At 40.0% G+C, this 21998-nt stretch overlaps 3 protein-coding genes across 8 annotated transcripts in view; 2 read left to right on the top strand and 1 right to left on the bottom strand.

Annotated features, from left to right (window-relative positions):
• Window positions 1–1697, top strand: part of fam20cl (family with sequence similarity 20 member C, like) — a 35443-nt gene extending 33746 nt beyond the window's left edge. For all 3 annotated transcript variants that reach the window (XM_085276157.1, XM_085276158.1, XM_085276156.1), the window contains exons 9-11: window positions 206–287; window positions 390–449; window positions 939–1697. In XM_085276157.1, the coding sequence (XP_085132283.1) occupies window positions 206–287; window positions 390–449; window positions 939–1212 (416 nt within the window). In that variant the 3' untranslated portion in view covers window positions 1213–1697. The remainder of the gene's footprint in view (window positions 1–205; window positions 288–389; window positions 450–938) is intronic.
• Window positions 1698–1815: 118 nt separating this feature from the next.
• On the top strand, window positions 1816–16395 carry baiap2l2b (BAR/IMD domain containing adaptor protein 2 like 2b). 2 transcript variants are annotated; one of them, XM_085276160.1, is made up of 14 exons: window positions 1816–3131; window positions 3346–3421; window positions 4173–4259; window positions 4942–5003; window positions 5583–5654; window positions 6301–6390; window positions 6553–6684; window positions 10313–10417; window positions 11035–11137; window positions 11339–11546; window positions 12174–12239; window positions 13078–13414; window positions 13526–13569; window positions 13981–16395. In XM_085276160.1, the coding sequence occupies exons 1-14, from the start codon at window positions 3078–3080 to the stop codon at window positions 14054–14056; spliced, it is 1512 nt and encodes a 503-aa protein (XP_085132286.1). In that variant the 5' UTR covers window positions 1816–3077; the 3' UTR covers window positions 14057–16395. The 2 variants fall into 2 exon arrangements, with proteins under 2 accessions (XP_085132286.1, XP_085132285.1); XM_085276159.1 differs by lacking the exon at window positions 1816–3131 and having other exon boundaries at window positions 3207–3421.
• pvalb7 (parvalbumin 7) overlaps window positions 16129–21998 on the bottom strand; it is a 45334-nt gene continuing 39464 nt past the window's right edge. For 2 of the 3 annotated variants that reach the window (XM_085276163.1, XM_085276162.1), the window contains 4 exons: window positions 18172–18240; window positions 17876–18005; window positions 17623–17732; window positions 16129–16783 (listed from right to left, as the gene is read on the bottom strand). In XM_085276163.1, the coding sequence (XP_085132289.1) occupies window positions 16758–16783; window positions 17623–17732; window positions 17876–18005; window positions 18172–18232 (327 nt within the window). In that variant the 5' untranslated portion in view covers window positions 18233–18240 and the 3' untranslated portion in view covers window positions 16129–16757. Of the gene's footprint in view, window positions 16784–17622; window positions 17733–17875; window positions 18006–18171; window positions 18241–21671; window positions 21820–21998 lie in introns of those variants that run through there. The other variant, XM_085276161.1, reaches the window with a different exon arrangement.

Raw genomic sequence — 21998 nt, 5'->3', positions numbered from 1 at the left:
GATGACATTCCCTAAAATAGTTGAAAGTACTTTTCTGAATAAAATGTGACTCAATCTGTAGATGGCAGACGCACAAAAGTACACACAGTAGCCGTAAGCATAAAGATGTTTATGCCAGAATATTTATATGTATGCAACATGTAAAATGTTTCAGGTTTGGTTACCGATTACTAAGCAAATCCTTTCTTTTACTTTCTCTCTTTAGGTAACATGGACAGGCACCACTATGAAACATTTGAGAAATTTGTCAATAATACTTTTCTGCTACACCTTGACAATGGGAGGGCGTGAGTATTTCTGTTCTGTATGTGTTGCTCATATACTGGGCAGAGGTGCTGGTCAGACTGTAACTTTGACATAGCTGACTCTGGATCTGTCCTCTTTTGCAGATTTGGGCGTCACTCCAAAGATGAGCCTTCAATCTTAACTCCCTTAAAACAGTGCTGCAGGTATAAACCAGACCATCACATACATGTAGTGAATTACTTATACATCAGGTAAATATTCAGTTCAGTTTTATCTATATAGCACCAAATCACGCCAGCATTCACCTCATGGTGCTTTATATTGCAAGGATAAAGACTCTACAGTAATAGATTTACAATCAAGACGACCCTTTATGAGCAAGCATTGGCAACAGTAGGGAGGAAAAACTCCCCTTTAACAGGAAGAAACCTCCAGCAGAACCAGGCTCAGGGATGGGCAGCCAGCTGTCGTGGATGGTTGGGGTTGAATGGAGGGAGACAGAACAAAGTTCCTTGGCTTAGTTCAGAAAGTGTGAGAGAACAATCACATTGTACCTTAACCATCAGATGCTGTTCCTCTTTCTCTTTCTTCATCCTATTCTCTTACCCTGTCATTTGGCAATTTTGAAACATCCCAAAGTAACTTCCTTTTTCCATTTATCTTCTTTTTTAAAAACTTTGCTGTCTCTCCAGAATCCGTCGCTCCACTTGGCTACGCCTGCGTCTCCTGACTTTGCCTCAGTATCGATTAAGCGATGTTATGAGAGCGTCACTTTCTCGTGATCCCCTTCACAAGGTGGCCCCACTTCTGGCAGAGCCCCACCTTACGGCTTTAGATCGACGTTTGAAAACTGTCCTAGGAACTGTAAGTCGCTGTCAAAAAGAGCAGAAAAGAAATGACAACGGTGAAGACGTCTTCTATGAGGACACGGCCTCTCTGAAAGACGTGGCCGCTCCCTCTGGTTAGAGCAGTCTCACTTACCTGTCACATTATATCTGTTTATTTCATACTTCTGCAACATGATGCAGGAGTTCAGAGTTATAAAATATCATTTATAGGAGCTATATAATTTTAAAACTCACTTTGATTAGTAACTGTCAGACACATGATGATAAATCATTAACACAATGTAATGCAGTAGTATTGTCATAAATAGGATAACATTTTTCGGGGGCTAGCTAGTCAGTTCCCTGCAATATTATGTGTCCTTCTGCTCTGTGGGCCTGCCTGGTACTGGCTCTTTTTGTATGTGTGTTTTCAACACTTTTGGTACAAAACACCTAATGAAAAGACTTCCGTGTATTTGGTTTAGTGCAGCTATAGCATTAAGTACACCAAACAGTGACTCTGAGTGAATCTGAGCTTTAATTCAAGTTTTCGTCTACATTTAATGTTTTTTCTGTTTTTCTGTTTCTTAACTTGGTTTGTGTTAATAAAATGATTGCTAATAATTCCACTTGAAACTGTTTCAGCTTTATATAAAGAACTCACATGCACTGGCTGAAGATTCAGTGATGATTTAGTTTAGTTTTTTGAAAGGGAACTAACACTTTTCCTGGAAAAGTTCCGCTTATCAGATTGCATCCAAATGCAGACAAAATACACAACAGAAGAATGTAAAAGTCATTTCATGAAGTAAAAAGTCACGTGGGGCTGTGAAGAGTAGAGGGGAGCGACCGGAAAACATAGCAGACGTAAACAGCAAACAGAAACCAGGACAGAATAATTGGAAAGAAGAGAAGAAACTTAAAACAAAGTCTAAAGTGGAATACTTTTTTCTCTCTCAAGATTCAAGATTCTTTATTTGTCACGTGCATGGTTATACAGGCAGTGAAATGTGACCTGATACGCTCCTCGACTGTGCAAAGAAAAAAAAGAGAGACAGACAGAACTTTATATACAGTGAATAAGTATATACAAGGAGGACATTATATGCGGCAAGTGGGTGAGTTATGTACATTATATAAATAGAAATGAAATAAGATAAAACAATCTGGAAATTTACAGCTTGTGTACATTGCGAGAGGAGGGTGTTAAAGTGTCTTGTGCTATAGCGAGGCCAGAAGGATTCAGGATGATGAGAATGAGCTAATGAGTCCTGTCTCAGTCACTTAAGGATGATGGGGGTGATTCAACACACGAATGTCCTGAGGATAAAAACTCCTCTTGAGCCTCTCTGTTCTTGTTCGGATGGTGCGAAACCTTCTGCCTGATTTCAGAAGCTGGAACAGTTCGTTGCTGCTCACTCTCTTCTACTCTTCTACTTCCACACATAAATGTCCCCATAGCACGAAAAATGTTTGCATTAAAACTTTTACTTCATTTTGTGAGCTAACTATATTTAAGTAATTTGTACCTTTTTAACACGGAAATTTGTTTCTCGTCAGTCAAACAAACTGTGGCAGGATTTTCCCTCAGGTGTGAGGATACGTCACGGATGGTTAGGCAGCTGGCTGTCCTCCTTCTCCTTTCCTTTCAGGGCTCCAATCAATAATTTACCTTGCTCAGCCGTATCGATGTCAGCTACTCCCTTACCTCTTCTCTTACCCTTGCTCACTTGCTTTTTCCAGAAAAACTGCTGATGACATAAGGGTAAAAGAGCTCATTAACGAATGACTGAAAAAAAGGAGAAGGAACTGTCAGATAGGTGTTATTGGTCTTTGGGAAAACAGCAGAAGCAGTGGGAGGATAGCTGAAGGTGACTTTCTCAGCCTTAAGAAGCTGATATACACGGGACAGTAAACTTCTGGGAATACAGACTTTTTACAGAAGTTTAGTTTTTTTCTGACCAGCTTTTTCTCATTTTATCGTTAAACCTGAAATCGATCAATATGTCTGGAGTCAGTAGTGATCAGCTGCACAAATCAACTTTATCTGTCTATTCGGTGAGTTTACATCATGTTTCTTTTGTTTTTGTTCATTGTGTTGAAACCTGGGGACCGGTATAGTATTCATTATTTAAAGAAGGATTTTGTATATTTAAACTAGGCCGGGGCGCACTTGGAGGTGAGTATAAAAATACATTTTAGCGTTACGCTTCAAGTCACTGCTGAGTTCACCTGGTGTGGTGCTCAGTTTGTATTTCGTGTGTTTCTGCAGAACTTGATGGAGCACTTCAACCCAGGCCTTCAGAAGCTCGTTGCTCTTGGAAACAGCTACATCAAGGCCTTTCAAGGTGAGCGAGGTTGTGAATGACTGAAAGGAGCAGTTACACTGTGGAGAATGTGGATTTTGTTGTTAGCACTAGTGTAGATGTTGGATCAGGATTGTACAGAGATGATTGAAGTAAAGTCTGCCCATGGAGACCCTAAGAAGGAGGCCACAAGCTGCAATTAAAATCCAAAAAATGTCACAGGATTGTAAATGTCTATCAAGGACCTACTCATTTGTAGAAGTTATTTGGTTAGGAAAAGATATAAAGAGATTTGTACATGTGAATATGAAAATATGATTTGATAAAAATAATCTATTTGATTGCTGACATTAAGCAGAATTTAAAACCTTTTTTTCTCCAGAGATGAGAGATTTTTTTTGTGTGCATCACCTTTTATTTGCATGTCCGAGTTGTCCGACTTTTCCATTGTACATTTTCCAATCTTAATCACGTGTGTCACATTGCATAGTGCAAGCAGCATGCATCATTCATGCATCTCTGTGCCTGATAAAACAATTCAGGCTATCAGCCACAGGGCAGTGGGGCTGTGCCGTAAAACTATACCAAGTGGCACGAGGCTATTCTTAGACCAGAATCACATATCAAATAACACTGCCAGTCTTTTAAAAGTAATGAATAAAAGCAGAACTGTTCGACACAATAAGAAGCAGTTTAAGTGGTTGTGATGTTACTGTAGAGTTTATAGATTTGTCAGTTTGATTTGTCTAAATGTGAAAAGCTACATTTGTCTCTCGATGTCTGTATGTTGCAGCCTTAGGCGTTTGCAGTGAGGCCTATTTCAGCGCTGTGGCTAAGATGGGCGACCAGGCACTTCACACACTTTCATCTCGCTCCCTTGGTACGAGTGTGTGTATTTGTGACTCATTACTAAACAGGTTTCACCCTTGATTTATTGCTTTCATTAGAGAAGCATCGTTATCAAGAGTGCTCTACTGAGACACTGCACTTGCACAAACACAGTCTAGATTTTAAACCACACAAAGTAAATTTCAATTGTACTCTCCTTCTTTTCATACATATAGGCTACATATACGTGTGTGTGTGTATTTACTGATTCTTTTAGCTAGTGTGTGTGCACTATATTTTATGGAAGCTTTCCCTTTGTCATTAGAGATGTGTGTTATCATTCTTCAGCGGTAATTAGCTTTATGCTACTATTAAGACAGTGTTGGCTAGCATACATGTGGTTTCGGTAGGTTGGCTAACTGTGAAGGTCAGGGAACCACAGCGTGACCAGGAGCCCTATTGAGTGGCAGCCACTGAATTATAGATGAGGGCAGTCTTTCAGCTCCACTCAGTTTATTAGCTCAACCGCAATCCTTGACAATAGACAAGGCCGGAGGCGCCCACAGTATATAGGGTTGGCTAACTTTCCACCATCGTAGCAACCGGACTCGTTCATGGCTCAAGTGGTTTTACACTGTGTTAAAGTTTTAGATCAAATTACTGACATTCCCAATAAGATTTCGCTTTCTTCAAATATTTTTCCGTACAGAATTGTTTTTTTTTTCTTTGAACAGGGGATGTCCTGATCCAGATTTCAGAAACACAGAGGAGGCTCACTGCAGAGATGGAGGGAGTGGTTGGTACATTTCCTCAGTAAATGCTGATCCCTGCAGTCTTTAAAATACTACATACAGCAGTTCTACTTCTGTGAATTTAATTTTGTTTGCTTGAAAGTTTTTACCAAACTGAAAATAATACTTGGTGGGTATTAAGCTATATTTGACAGAATAATAACCGCTATACATTATTTGTCAAATGATGAGTAAAAACAGCTACAATTAGTATTTTGCTTCAATGTAACTTCCCCAGTTTGTCCCCAGATCTTTGAATTTGTGAGTTCAGCATTTATAGGATGCTAGTAAAAGCAGATTTCACTTCTTACAAACTGCTTCATCGAAGTTAGCTACATAAAGCCTCGAGGACACTAGTTTGTCCCTGTATGTTATTTTTCTTTTGACACTAAAACCCCTGTGCCTAATTGTGGTATGAATAATCAAAGCATGGCCTCTGATTACAAAGCTGGCCTGAGGAAGGAGCACATTTGCATTTAGATTTAGTCAAACAGCACAATGAACCTGATAATTAAAGCCTGTGTTTAAACAAGAGGACAGATGGTTCATCACTGTTCCAGTTGAATTCTTTCTTTCTGCTGCAGTTTCGATGGTTCCAGATAGAAGTGTTGCAAGCAATGGAGAAGAATATCAAGTTGGACGAGGAGTATATTGATGTGAGTGTAATGCATTGGGAAAGCTTACGTTTTTCTGCCTGTGAAATTAAGAAAACTTTCTGGACTATTTTAGGTTTTTTGGTTTATGGTAAATAAACCAAACTTTAACAATCCTACAGTGCGACTGTAATAGTTTCAAAATACTATTGCATTCATTTATTTTTTCTTTTTTAATTAACAAAGTACATTTTAAGCTTCCAAGCTTTGTTTCAAGTCAGATCAGCTTGAAATCATCAATAATTAGTAGTTACCCTAAAACTGTCTTAAAGTTGGAACGGGTTAAAAACACAGATGAATAAAGTTTTAAACAAACCCTGTAATCTGTGACAGGAACAGGCCATATTCTTCTCAAGATTTACTTTTAACAAATTTCCTATGTGTGGGACTAATAAGGTTCTCTTATCTTATCTTTAAAAATCACTCCACGTAATTCTTTGAGTGAAAACGGAGCTTCTGGTTCTTTTGTCAGCAATTTCATCTTTGGACTTAATTAGAATAAGAAACAGAGGGGTGCTGCATCGCCAGCAGCACAAGCAGGTGAGAGGACAAAGATGGAGAGCGGTTGACCAGCACTAGGATAAACATGACCTGCTAAGCCTCTTACAATTTTTGTATAGTTTGCAAATAAACTTTCTTTGTGCCGCAGGGCAGTCGCAGAGTGTACGAGCTGGAAGTAAGAAACCAAGCGGAGGCTTTGGAGAAGCAGCTCAGACGGGGAACCTACAGAGACTCTCTGGTAGTTACACAAACATACATAGAAAAATATTATGTGTTGACATTATGCACATTCATATTAATGCACACACAAATACACACACAGTCCAGTAATACACCTTGTGAGTGTATCATTGTAGGTGCATGCCCTCATGTTCATTGTTCCCTGTGCGTGCGGTTTTAGGAGAACAGTGAATACATGCTGTACCTGCGGCAGAGCCATCAGGAGATCTTAAAGGAGGAGGAGAGGAGGTATCGCTTCTTGGCAGAGAAACACTGTGGCCTCACTCAGTCACTGCTGTTCCTAATTAACAAGGTATTCATACACACTGGCCAACCTACAGTAGAGTTGATTAACCCTGAGCAGCATCTGTGTGAGATTAAGGTAAAATGGTATTATCTTACTTTTGCCATAATTTATTCAGTACTAGTGCGCTCTTTGAGCTACAAGTGCACTTGTTGCTAAATGTAATGGTGTAACTGGTCAGTAGGGTTGCCAACTCCCTGAAAAATAAATAAGGGACACCTCGTGGCCAGGGCCGGGCGACCCAGTTGTCTTCACCCTTCCCAGTGTGGTGAATTTTCTAGCTCTTTTTTTGTGTGTGAAATTATTTTTTTAACCCTTTGACTTGAATTTGATTTAAGTAGATGTGTATTCTTTGTGATATGAACACATGTGAAACAAATGATCATTTAGCCATTTATTTTTAGCTCAAAATGACAACATTAACACAATAAAACAGGTCTCCTTCTTAAACAGAAGCCTGTCATGCTTAACTTTTGAGAATATAAGTAAATCTTTCTTTAAAAGAACTCTGTCCTGCTTAACTTAAAATAATAGAAAACAATAGAAAGAAAAACATTCTTGTAACAGTGCACATTTAGTGCATTTAGTACAATCGGCTTCAGTTGAGGTATTATTTCAGCTTTTCTAATGCTAATCAGCTGCTCCTGTTTGTAAACCCGCTTGTTCCCATGATTACGCATCTTAACTCATCATCATTATTCATCTATGTATTACTTTTATGTATTAGTCATCTATTTGTTGTAATCATCTATCCTTGCAGTTGTTTATTACACAAAATAAATTATATTATCACACTTCTGGCCACATAGCGCTGATATTCATTGCACATGCCCATATTAACTTTTTCCAGCCAGGTGTTTTCCTTTTCCCATTCTTCCCTTTCTCTGAGGGGAACAAACATTGCTGCTCTAATGCTGGGCTCACACTGTGCGGTTTTAGGCCCATTTTGAGCCGATTTTTGAGTGATCGGCCCGATTTTGGCCTTCATCGTGCGTCGTGTAGTATACGTGGGGTAACGAGAAGTGATTAACACCTCACGACCAGCTCCCGATCATCAATCGCTCGTGAGGGTGTCATCACAGCCGCTCACACTGCTCGCGCGCAAACACATAAACGTCGGTGAAAAAGACGGCGCAGCACGGCTGTGCAGCGTGTGATCTGGACACAAGCGATGGAGGCACAACTTGTAGAACTTTGGAAAGCTCATCCGAGCCTTTTCGATGTGGCATCACAAAATTATCACGACCACAACAACCGTGAAAACAGTTGGATTTACACTGCTGCTCAATCACAGCTGCCTGATCATGTTTTTCATTAGCAATTTAGCAAAGTTGATGGTGGTGGTGTGTCTGTGTGAGTGAAAGACAGAGAGAGCGAGCGACAGATTTTCTGTTATAACCTTCATGTTATGGAGGCACAGTGTGAGCACTCAGGTCGCATCAGAGCATCGGGCGGTATAGTGTGAGACCTGCATCGTGACCTACCAACTTCTAACCCCTGCGAGTCAATCGTGCAGTTTGAGCAGGAGCTGAATAACGTGACTGAAAAAATCGCACAGTGTCTGCCCAGCTTTAGGTGTACTGTCGTCCGAGACTTGCACCGCCGTGTCGGCGTTTGTTTCCCTGTTGGCCATGCTTCTTGTTGTGGTCATCTGTTGTCTTCCGGTATTTTCTCCGTAAGCGACCTTTCCTCGACCAATGAGATGAGCGGTAATCTGAATTGTCATACTCGAATTGTCATAAGTGTGCTGTCAGCTCATTGGTCACAAAGCAGGAGAGGGGCTGGGAATTATGTTTTCAAACAAAGCGTTAATTCCATAAACATTTATAGACTACTTTTGATTCTCACTGTATTACGGGACAAAGTGCGTCCCTTATTAGCTCAATACGGGACGTGTACTTTTGTTTCGAAATACGGGACGATTCCGTATTTTAAGGGACGGTTGGCAACCCTACTGGTCAGATCTGTTGATTCAAATGCAATGAAATCAGAAAAATCGAGTTTAAGCAGGAAAAATAAATGTTGTAAATCTGGGAGATTACGGTGTCGATGTGAAAAGCTCCATTAATAGGTGGGTCCCAAAAAAAATGTTTAACATATGAAATATTTTCAAAAATTTTACGTGTTCAGTATGTAAAGGCCTTAAATCTTTTATTTTTAGGTGACATGATGATGGGTCAGTTTAGTCACCAGTAACCTTGTAACCTGCTGAAAGGCACATTACATACTTTTTAAAGAAATACTCACTACAATCTGCTCTGCAAAACAAGGAACAAAAAACATGTTAGATATAATACAGAAATACAAAATTTTGCTTAATTTATATTTTCTTTTACATTCATCAGAAAAAAAGCTGATGAATGTATTATTATGTAATACAAGTTTCCTTTGAAAGAAAACTTTTGCAGCCTTCAATATAGCCGTTACACTGAACAATAACTAGTTTTTGTAACATTTTGAATATATAATTACTGTCCTGACCGATAAGCTGCATTTCCCACTTCATGGTAGTAGATGGAGCTTAGTATTCTGTGTATCAGCTACATCAGCTGCAATCCATCATGTTGTGAAGGGAAGGCCGACTGCAGCCATCAGCCATGAGCTTGGAGTGCTTTTTCCACCAAGACACTGAACTGCCCAGCCTTTTTATCCCAGTCATGTGGGACCTTGCCAATATCTTGTTCATCTGATGAAACTCACTTCTCAGTGTCATGTGTCTTATTTACTGAAGCAATATGTCTTAGACCTAAACCTAGAAAAACACATTAAGACAATAACAAAATCAGCTTACTATCACCTCAAGAATATTTCAAGGATAAAAGATCTGATGTCTCAACAGGACCTGGAAAAACTAGTCCATGCATTCATTTTTAGTAGGCTTGATTACTGTAACAGCATCTTTACAGGTCTACCTAAAAAAATCAGTCAGACAACTACAGCTCATCCAGAACTCTGCTGCTCGAGTCCTCACTAAGACCAAAAAAGTGGACCACATCAGTCCAGCTCTGAGGTCTTTACACTGGCTGCCTGTCCGTCAGAGAATAGACTTTAAAGTTCTGATGCTGGTCTATAAAGCTCTGAATGGTTTAGGACCAAAATACATCAATGACCTCCTGACCCAGTATGAACCTTCCAGATCCCTCAGGTCATCTGGATCCGGTCTTTTATCAGTTCCCAGAGTCAGAACCAGACACGGAGAAGCTGCATTCAGCTTTTATGCTCCTTATATCTGGAACAAACTCCCAGAAAGCCTCAGATCAGCTGAAACACTCAGTTTATTTAAATCCAGGTTGAAGACTCACCTATTCTCAGCTGCATTTGAATAAAGCACCAAATCCACACTTTTAAGCTTAAACTTCAAAACTTACATTTTAACTACTGATTTTATCTACTGTTCTGATTTTATCTGTTTTGATTTTTGATCTTATATACTGTTTTGTTTGTTAGTTAGTTAGTTAGTTTTTAATCAATTTTAAATCATGCTTTTTATTTGTTTTTGTTTCTAATGTCTCTGTAAAGCACTTTGAATCACCTTGTTGTTGAATTGTGCTACACAAATAAACTTGCCTTGCCTAGTCATGTTGCTGAATGATCAAACTGAGATGGAATGAGGCGCTCACCTCTAATCCGTTTTCAGACTGGTGCATCTCTCCAGCAGAAGGCAGACGGATGGAAGGAGAAAGTGAATGACACCAGAGTCTCCAGATCTCGAACACCCACCCATTCAGACCAAGAGGCACAGGTACCAGCACTTTATCAGGTTTACTCATTTTTTTTTAGCCAGTAGGAACATTACACATGAGTATGCCACGCACTATAAAACAAGGTACAGTGGCTGTGGTTTCTCAGCGAAACACTGCACAGTCTGCTGCGTTTGAATTTGTGGAAACACAGGAACAGAAACCAAGTCAAGTCTCACCGTCTTATTTTTCTTATAGTTCAATAAATAAACCAAAGTCTATTTAAAATAATTTATGTTAAATTCACTTAATAAGTGGCATCTGTTATGTTTACTAGCATCCCCAGTCTAGTTCAGCAGCTGTATTTGTATTCTCATGTGTCTGTTCTCTGCTAATAATGTACTATTTGTGCTGTAAAGGTTGCTTAGTCCATCATCTACAGCTGAAGTGCTTCACAGCGAGTGTAAGCACATATTTGCTTGGTTTATTTGTACAACATGGTGTTTAGTTTTTCCAGCATTGGTCTCTGTGGTTCTTTAGAAATCTTGACACTAAATCAAGCACCAGCTCCAGATTGTTTATTTATAATCGTAATATTCCTGCTGAAAGCAAACCTTGCTATGCCAGACTTCAAATAAAAAAATCCGATCAGTGGGATCTGTATTCTGTGTCTGCTTAGCTGCGAGGTTCAGTGAGCTCCCTGCTGCAGACGGTAGCCAGAGATGAGGATATGTCCTGGGCCAGGCGGGAGCAGCACGCACTGGGCAGAGTCCCTTCTAGAGGTGGGAGGTGTGCTGTTCTAATTATAAGAGCTGTATATTAATATGTGATTATTTGATAACCTTTGATGCCAGAGAAGATTAGAAGTATTAATTTTTGCTTGTTTATATGCATTCATTCATGCATGCCTAAAATATTCCTATTAATATTCTTTTAATCTTTTTCTCCTCTCTGTTTCTCCTTCATCTTTCCTCTCCCTCCAGCACCGTCTCCCCTCCCCAGCCGCTCTCGCTCCAGTTCAGTGGGGGAATCTTTAGGCCTGGGAGGAGGGAGAGTCATGAGAGCGCTGGTTTCTCATCCCTCCTCATCCAACCCAAAGCTCCTGCCTTTCAACAGGGGCGAGACTGTCATCGTCCTGGTCCAGGAGCCACGCAACGGGTGGCTGTATGGGCGCACTGACAGCAGCCTGCGGTGGGAAATAAACATTTACGTGCATGTGCCGTTTTTGAAATGCTCCGTCTTTACAGTGTTCAGTTATCATCTGCACCCAATCTTAAAATTGATGGCCTTATAAAAAAAAGTCTCTCACAGAGTTTTTCCAATAAAAGGGTAAAGATGTCAACCTTTTACCACTTTGAGCTCCTAGATCAAGTCACAAATTTGTTTTGCTCATGATACTATTAAAAAAAAAAAAATACAATTATTACTGTAAAACTAAATAATAGTAACTCAAAAGACCAGAAACCAGTAAAACAAACAGAAACTCTGTGATTGTGGCACATCACATCCGTCTCTCATGAAATCTCCCTCAGGGTTCCCCAGATTATCAGCTTTGGGTTAGTTCGCATCATCGTGCGATGCTAAGCCCGAACCATCTAACCATCAGTGTTAGGATTATGAGGGAAAAGATTATTATGTGGGAAAAGGTTGAGAACCTGTGATTTAAAGGATTGCTCTTGTGTTTGGTTGACAGACTACACGAGCGCTGAAAAAAACACAAGACTGAGAATTACAGAGTCTGTTGCTGGAATTAGTTTTTTGATTTATGTAAAGACAGGAAGACACATGATGTTTAATTTTCTGTCTTTTCTCCTCCAGTCAGGGCTGGTTCCCTGCTGCGTACGTGGCCCCTATTGAGGATTTCTCCAATAATTTAGCAACAAGGTAGGAGACAGATACTAATCTCAAATCTGTATGCCAAAATGTTCTTTCTCTGGCATGACACTGGACACCAAGAAAAAAAGATATTGGGGCAAACCACAGGATCTAATCTGTATGATATGTGAATATTTAGGTTGCTGCTCTGGGAGAAGATGTTATTATTTTTGTCTGTGAAGGTTCTCAGTCATCCAGGTCATCGTAGTCAAAGGAGCTTGCAAAGAAAAGCGTCTGGACTTCTTTAAGTTGCTTGAAGACGTTTCACCTCTCATCCGAGAAGCTTCTTCAGTTCTAAGGTCAAATGGTGGAGAGTCCCAGATATAAACCTAGTGTGAGTATCCCCCCCCCAGAGGGACAAAAGGACCCCCTGATGATCCTCTAATCGCCTGAGCCAAGGTGTGAAACTGGGTGTGGGTCCCAATCAGCCAGAGTTTCGGGTGTGTTCATTGTGAAACCTGGCCCCACCTTATCATGCGAATTCCTGAGATCAGATGGCCCAGGAAGTGAGTGGGCGTTAAGGCGTCTGGGAAGGGATCTCAAAACTGGATTATAGATGGCAGAGAGTTGGTGTCGTAAACCCCGCCTCTGTTCAAAGATGGTCGCTCACAGTGGACATAGATGGCTTCTTTCACTCCTCTTTCTTCCTCTCCACCATTTGACCTTAGAACTGAAGAAGCTTCTCAGATGAGAGGTGAAACGTCTTCAAGCAACTTAAAGAAGTCCAGACGCTTTTCTTTGCAAGCTCCTTTGACATGTTGTTATTTTGTTATCCTTTAGTAAAATATTCCAGATATTTTTCCCACTATGAATCACTTAAAAGATTCTGCTCCTTTTGCCCCAACAGTGGCAGTTCTCTAAGAAGTCACAGTATGAACAATCTGAATGACAGTGACACCTACGCCGACCAGTCAGAGAGCAAGAGTTACGGAGACGTCCCACCCCCGGCCACACCCAATCGTAGAGCCTCCGTGGACTTCAGGCCTATCTCTCCACTCCCTGAGAAGAAGGGAGAAGAGGCATTGGAGACGAAGCCGAGTCAAACAAGGAGCTACAATGAACATCCACTTCCTCCCCCACCGCCTCCCCCTCCACCAATTCAGAGTGCAAGGAGGAGTTCAGGAGATTTTCGGCCCATTTCTCCCCTACCTGACAGAAAGGGTGGATCAGCATCTGACGTCCAGGTGCTACATGTTTGACTTTAATGAAAATTGTCTCTTTAACACAGAAAAATACGCAACACTTCAGTGCTAAGTGTGGATTTGTATTCATTTATTTATTTGTATTTTTTGTAGGCATTATCACCACATGGACCCCCTGAAAACCCACTGTTTCCCAGGTAATTAGACATGGATTATGTATGCATTTATGGATTATTGTTATGTATTGTTCTGGAAAAAAAAACGCCAGTGCAGCACTGCTTTGCCAATATACCATGATCCAATATATATGAATCCTATGAATTGTCTTCCCAGAAAACTAGATTACACTTGAGAATCTGCAAGAAACATCTTTTTGAATCCCAATTCCCACTGCAAACAATAAACCCCGATCAAAGTTTACTTGAAACAAAGACCTCCACAGAGTGCTCATTGCACTGTCAAAATGTACCACCCTCAGGCTGTGGTGTGATGTTAGTGTCTAAACCTAGAGTGTGTGCACCTCTGTCTGAGTGGTTTATTGGTATTGGCAGAAAGCAGTTGAGTGCATGTGGTGTTGTATATCATTTTCCATCATCCTCTCATTTCAGAGGCACAAACCCATTCGCCACGGTAAAGCTTCGTCCCACGACGACCAATGACAGATCTGCTCCTCAGATCCATTAATCCATCGGCACTCGTGCATGCAGGGTTTGTTACTGATGCTGTGAGATCAGGTTGTAGAGGCAGGACATACATTTTTGTTAGTGAATGACGTGACATGTCTGAAATGTGAATGCTCTGAGTGAAATGGCCAGAAGGTTTGTACCGTTTTAAGATAACGTATCTCCCATATCAAAGAAGATACTGTAATACACATCGATTAATCAAATATTAAAACCATTGAGTTGATCATAGCATTAATTCAGACAGGCCACAAAGACAAGCTGAGTTGAGCAGTCTCAGCTCACATTAGCTCATCGACATCCCTTTCATAATTTTATATAAGGAACACTGATTAACCTTTGAGTGACTAATTTTTAGTTGTAAAAACTTCCTACTATGAACTTATCAATCCACAGTTATGGTAAATTGTAAGGTTTTATATATCAGGACAGAGTAAAACTAATCTGGACCTTTCTAAGTTTTAAAACTAGCTAAATGCAGCCCAGTTGAACTACAAAACATGACATATTACTCTGTGTCATAATTTCTTTAACAAAAATTAAGCAAAGCTACAGAAAAATGTGAAAAACTAAGCACACAGGTACTTTAATTAAGAGAGTATGTAGCAGCTAGTCGCTGCTGGTCAGATTGACTTGATTAACTAATCATCAGCTGGTGTTACCACCACTATATAGCAGAACACAATGCTACAAACCTCTTAGGAGGGGATGCCCCAGGAAATTCACCCCAAAGTCAGACTTTGCAGAGCTCACACAATTACCAAAAAGCACAGAGCTACATCTACAAGCCTCAGTTAGCATGCTAAATTGTAAAGTTCTTGACAGTACAATTAGAAAAAGACTGGACAGATATGGCTTATATAGAATGGTTGCCAGAAGAAAGCCTCTTCTCTCTAAAAATAAAATATTGCAGCAGAGCTTAGATATGCAAAGTTACATCTGCACAAGACTCAAGACTTTGGGAACAACGAGTGGAGGTGGTTGACCATAATGCACAGCAGTAGGTTTGGAGAAAACCAAACAGCATATCGACACAAAACCCTCCTACCAACGGCACAGTGGTGACGGAGTGATGCTTTGGGCTTGTTTTGCAGCCACAGGACCTGGAAACCTTACAGTCAACCTTGAACTCCTCAGTCAAAGCACAGACCTCAACCCGAAATTCTGCGATCGGACCTTCAGAGAACTATGCATAAATTAAAGCTCACAAATCTCAATAAACTCAGGCAGTGTTACAAAGAAGAGTGGATCAAAGTTCCTCCACAACAATGTTGGCTGATAATGTCACACAATTACTTCACGCTGCTAAAGGTGGTTCTATGGAATCATGTGATGTGCTTTGTTTTCTGACACTGCTTCAGTATTTTGGTTTAGTTTTTGTTACATAAATAATAGAAAGGTGTAATATGTCATGTTTTGTTACACATGACGAACTGTACTTATTTTATGTTAAAACCTACAAAGGACCAGAAGAGTTTTGCTGCAGGCTTGCGAGCCACTTTGCAACCCGCCTCCACCCCATGGCCTTCTTTCTGTCTGTATCTCTTGTTATTAATGTTCACTCTGTTCTGTACCAGGATCCTGTTGCTCCATAGTGATGTGACGCCAAATATAAATTGCTACAATGTCCAAATCAGCCATCCTCCCTGACTGAACTAAACTAAAATGGTTATTTTAACAAACCTTTGTACAGCAATTTGAGTTTGTATGTTAATATTTGTTTGAGTCTGTTGGTAAAAATATTCAGAGAATATTTAAACATTTTTGGAAGTATGCTTGTTGCCAGAAATTTGAAGAAAACACTGATGCTGCGCTGTTTTCTACAGCATTTTATTCATGTGTCAGCACCACGTCTTCAGTCTCTTTACTATGAAACCTGGCTGTTGGCAAAATATTTATATGTGTGTGTGAGCAAGCAACCTGAGAAAGAAGGCATGTTTCCCAAAATGTTAAGCTTAAGCTCTCCACCATCCCAGTGATTGACCTGTTTTGCGATGTTCAGTGTGTTGTATTTGTGTGAGTTCAATGTTGTGTGTTCACTGCGAGTAACAATAAGTAAAGAGACACCTCACGTCAAGTTTTCTTTTTTATTATCATTTCATACTGAGATCTTTTCTCTCTTCACAGCTCTCCTTATATGATTTTATTTACTACATGATCTGATCAGAGGCAGGGGGTGGAGGAGGTGGAGAAGGAGGAGGTGGTTGAGGTGAGGGAGGTGAATGAAGGTGGATAAAGAGGAGGAGTGGGAGGAAAGTGCACTGACATGTGAACATCTAGAAATAAAACCAGTCAAGACACAATGCAGGAAGGAAATTAAGATTTAAGGAGTCTTGAGAACATCTACACCATCTACAACACTAGTACCACCTTTTTTGACCACAGACTATCCTCGCGAAATCATTAAGAATGCTTCTGAAATCCATACAGCATGTGTGGTTAAATATATATATATCTATCTATATATATAAAAAGAAAAATGAAAAGTGAAACTGGTGCCTGTTATGCCTGTATGTTCCTCCTCAGGTGGACTCCCTGTTGGCCTGTTTTTGGTAGTGTTTTGCAGAGAGCAGGCCTGGTCTGACTCCGTGTGAGGGGTCCAGAGCGAGGAAAGGGAGGAAGAGTTTGAAGGTCGCAGTTACAAAATGTGGATGCAGGGACAAAGAGGAGCAGGAAGAACAAGAGGGGAGTTCAGCTTTCCCCTACTCATGCACTAAGGCTTCAAACTCTGAAAAAAAAGAGAGCAAAACAAAAATGTAAATGCGCACAAATGAGTGAAACATTGTCACCATATTCAGTTAAACACCAACAAGAAACTGATCCAAGTATTTCATGGTGTCTGGAACCTTGAACTGTGTTTTTCCTCTGGACCAAAGCTTCTATATCATAAAACAAATCTTTCACCTTTAATACATCAACAGGCCACACTGTTGCTCCGGTTTTCTGCAAAGCAAGTTATCTAACATTTCTCACTCACCCATTCATTCTTGCACTTTTTTATGCCCAATTGCTTTCTATTTAACATTCACACGCTAATGTACACATCAGGAGGTTCACTATCTGGCCCAGCCACACTTTGGTGTATTTTATGGGATTCCTTATACACCAAGCACAAGCATTCATTCCACCTGTCATCCCTTGAAGTCGCTGAATGGTGTTACCATAGCTAACATTTCAGATATTGTGTTTTTATGATTATGTTAAAAAAAGATCAATTGGCAGATTTAGTTTATGACATGTTTATTCCAGTAAACAAATTAGATATTTAAAAGTTGGTGTTAGCTTGCACAGGTGACATTACATTTTTTTTTCTCAGTGTGTCTTTTCTTGCAAACTTGCAAATTTGCTTCGGTCATATTCAGTTTTTCACTAGATGTGAACAATAAGAATCAAGCATTAGAAACATTTTGGTAAAATCTGAAAAATCCCACACAACATACAGCATTTGTGGAAGTGCAGAAAGCCTACTTGCTAGCTCTCCTCCCACCCCGTCCTCATCCTACTCTCATCACCTCTTTGTATCTTTTTGAAGAATAAACTGAAAACATTTTGACACCTTTCTCTTACCATCAATGCCGATCTTGCCATCTCCATCTTTGTCTGCAGCTGTGAGAAATGCTTTAGTCTCAGCGTCAGTCAGATCTCTGCCATCTTTGGAAAAGCCCTTCAGTACAAACCTGAGAAAAGTGCAGGTTGATGCAGAAAGTGGGTCACTGTAGGGCAGCTTTAAGGAACATGTGACATCAGTGTTATATTGCAGAGCTGTATCTTTCATCATGTCTGCTTTTAGCGTGTTTTTGCATCTGTTTGAGTTTCTTACATTAGCTCTTCTTCTTCTATAAATCCGCTACCATCCACATCCAGAACCTGAAAGACCTTCTTGACGTTTTCAGCCGACATGGCCTTCATTCCCACCATTTCAAAGAACTTTTTAGGGTCAAATGTTTCTGCTACAAAAGACGAGGCAAAGATAAAAGATTTTATTACATCAACTCCATGTGCACAGATTTTTTTTAAAAACAGATTTTTTATGGGTCAGCAAAAAATTTAAGGCCAACTTTTGGCACTTTGCAGCGCTGCTGAGAATAACACAGAGCCTCTACAACAGTTACTGACCTGCGAAGGCATCAAGAGCTTTCTTGATCTCCTCAGGTTTTAGCAGATCTGTCATAACCATTTTGTTTCCTGGAGAGAGAGACGGAGAGGACATGAAAGGCACAAAGTTTGGTATTGCATTTCAAAGAGGTGAGTGAGCAGCAGCTCTGCAGCTGAGCTGATGTGATACGAAAGCTGAAAGTAAAATCTAACTCGTTATGTGCACATGTGTTTGGAAATGTATTTTTAGTTAGACAGATGTTGCATTTTACAGAACAGTAAATTAAGAGAAGATTATCCATGCCAACAAACCCAAGGAGAATTTCAACCCTGACTGGCCTGGTAGGAATATCTTTAAGGCATTCGAGAGATGGCCTCTGTGGAACTTGGCACAACGAGAGGTTAATTGAAGGACATACGTTAGAATTTAAGACAGAGACATAAATACAGTCTGGCAAACGCCCATGGAGAGAGACAAGCTTTGTACACTGAAATAAGCACCCAGAATTGCTCTGGATTCTCCGTTATCTTAAAAGTATCACTCTGTCGGAGGGATTTAAGCACTTCTGAGGAGAGACTTTCCTGCAATTTTTTTCTTTGACTACAATTTTGACAAATAGAACGTGTGAAACAGCGAAGCTGAGTTTGTCAAACAGTACTTTGACATCAGTTAAAGTACATGGTATAATTTACAGTTAAAGTAGTCATTGCAGGATAAACTCTGATAGAATTTATGGTGTGAAAAGAGCCTTTTTTAATTCAGAATTAGGCATTAAATTGTATGTTATTAATTGAAATGTCTTCTGTTCTCTGTGTCATGTGTCACAGAGTCACAGTGCAACTAGTTACCCTCAGTTGATGCAGATGTTTTCCACACTTTAATCCAGCAGTGTTAAACACAAGGCCCAGGGACCAGAAGTGGCCTGCCAGTGACTCCAATCTCTGTCTTATAATTACATGACAGTTGATAATTTTAAAACATTTAGTTCTTACATTTTAAGCCGAGCAGCTTATCATGAAATTGCACTTATTTATATGTAGTTAAAATTCTTTATACTGACTAAAAGGGGAGTTTAAGATCCAATATGTGGCCCACAATGTGAAATGATTTTGATTCCTTGCTTTGACATATAAAGAAAATTCCATTAGTTTGTAAAATAACTTTATTAAACCTAAGAAACCTGTCCAGTCATTGTGAAATACACACCACTTTATAGCTGAATAACACAAAGCGTGCTGTAGAGCTGCGTGTGCTCAGTACAAATGTGTAACCTGTTGTGTTTCATGTCTCATCCGCTTGCTCGGTTCTATTTTGTGATCAGTGTCCTCTTAATTGCAGTACATGACTTTAACCTGTAGGTGTCACACCTGAGCTGATCCCAGAGTCCTGTCATTTCAGAGCTCTGGGATCAAGTGCTGAGTTTTCAAGATAGATGTTTGATGAGTGGGTTTTGTGCCTTTAAGAGATGTGAGCTCCTGAGTATGTAAGAGTATATGTCTCACAGTCAGGATACGTGTGCTGAGAGACTTGCAAAGCCCCACCGGGGTCATGTCAGTAGTCCCTGTGCAGATTGCACTATCCTGACCCCTGGAAAATCCCAGGCCAAAGGACAGAATGATAAAAGTAAAAATTCATTGTCATCCTCTTGCTTTCCGTCCAATCAGCTTCTCAACTGTCACCACACCTGTTATGTGTCTGTTTTTGGCAACAAAAACCAATTAGTGAGCATCTGTTTGTGGTTTGTGAAATGTCTTGAGATGTGCAGATTTTTTTTCCTGTCAATAAGATGATGCAAATAGAAAGCGTTGATGCAATGAAGCCATCTCAGGGATAACATTTTTTGCTTTTGGGAACGTGCCACAGTTGTTTTTATTACCTATATCAGCAGTCATACGGTTCCAGTTAGTTGTTGTGGATCTTGTCAGATTTTGTGTTTTGTATTTTGTAAAACACAAAACTAAACATTCAGATGACATAACTGACGTTCTTTCAGCCCATCGTAAAATTCACAGGTTTTGTCCCACTGTTCATGAACTTTGCAACAAGTGTTCACGAGCATGCGCGCTTTCTTTTTCCATGACTGTGCCCTCAAACGTGATGTCACTTGTAATGCGACAAACTGGGCCTCAGTCGCATAATTCTGTGTTTAAACCACATGTATGAACTGTTTCACACTCAAATCCGACACAAAGAGACAAACGAAGAAGGCCTGGCTATCTTTTAAAGTTTAAACACACATTTTTCATCAATAATAATAGTTGTAGTTGTGATAATCATAATAATTTCATTTCAGATATTGTGTGTATGTCTCTAAAAGAGCAAGAACAAAAATGCTCAAAATAACATGAAGGATAATATATAATATATATGTATAATATATTGAATAACATTCTGATAGGCTGAACGGTGATACAAAAAAGTACACATACAGAGCCCGAGGTAACTGGGTTTCCTTATGGGGTGGGTAATTGTGTGCGCCCACTTATTTCAGTGTGCAGAGTGACAACGTTTCTGCTCACATATTATGAATGACACTCGGTGACTTTATTTAACTTGCAGTGAAGGATGTGCATGCTGTGATGGATATGTGGGGTTATATTTTAGTATCATAACATAACAGACCTTCACTGAGGATTGAAAGCCACTCTTGCCTGCGTGTGTGCTATAAATAAGTCGTGTTTCTTTAGAAAAGTAGATACAGTTCTAACCAGCAACTTAACTTTTTTATTTTAATTTTTTTCTGGTGGCGTTAATGATTTGAAAAGCAGATCAGCATAATACCCTAAAGCACATATAAATATCTGCCAGTTAAAGTTCTGAGTCATGGCACAGAAAAGTGTATTGTTCAGTGAAGCGTGTCTTATTTAAGTCCTCTTTTCAGAATACCAACAACACCTAAAATCATCTACAGCAGACATTAGCTACTGTACTTAAAGTTACTTAAGCACACAGCTGCTGTGCCACTGACACCTGTTCTTGGTGAAACCTGAGCAAGGAAACACCCACGAGACCAACACCTGCTGCTAACATTACCTTTTATTTAAAACAAGCTACTGCAGAGGAGCGAAAACCAAACTGAAACCACCAAACATCCCCATATTTAACAATTTGTGGATTGATTTCAAAAAGATATATTTACATAGCTTGTTATTCTTCTAATACTGTATGACTTTATTGACTGGACCTTTTCACTTTATCAAGTTGTGTTTCATAGGCCTCGCAAATCCTGAATCAATGGTGCTCCTGATTGATTTTCTTAGTCGAGTTTCTAGCGGAGCGTTCGCCCTCAGGCTTACACAAACACACCCCCGATGCACATCCTGCAGCTACAAACAGTTTATCCCCATGTGTCATTCATATCTTGGTAATTTACAACTATTTCACTTAGCTGAAGTCTCTCTGCTTGTCACAGATAATCCCCGAAAAAAATTGCAGTTAAATCTTCAGCTTCCAGTGTCCTATGTGTGGTCTCTTGCACCTGTAAATGTTTGTGTGTGTGTTTATTTATTTTCTGTCTTACCTGAATAAAGGGGTGGATGATTGCAGCTGAGAAATAAGGCAAAACAAAAGGTGATGGAGAGGAATTGGAGCAGAGAGAAGACAGAAGGGCAGGAGATGGAGGTAAGATGAGCAAGATGAAGGGGGGGACGACACAATATGACTTTTATAGCTGCTTCCGAACACATACACACTTACCCCATACACACAACATGCCCACCTCTCATTATACTCTATTTTCAGAGGGGAGGAGGAGGGGGGGTGTCAAGATATGACGCAAGCACTGTTGGCCTGAGAGTGTGATCGTTTTCTGTTTTCTGTGCAGCACTACCATATCACACACGGGACT

This window comes from Mchenga conophoros, linkage group LG6, assembly GCF_057382185.1.
Source record: "Mchenga conophoros isolate Kocher_MC1m ecotype Shallow Benthic linkage group LG6, M_conophoros_male_GT1.1, whole genome shotgun sequence".
In the NCBI taxonomy this organism is placed as follows: domain Eukaryota; kingdom Metazoa; phylum Chordata; class Actinopteri; order Cichliformes; family Cichlidae; genus Mchenga; species Mchenga conophoros.
This window is presented reverse-complemented; position numbering and strand designations above follow the sequence as displayed.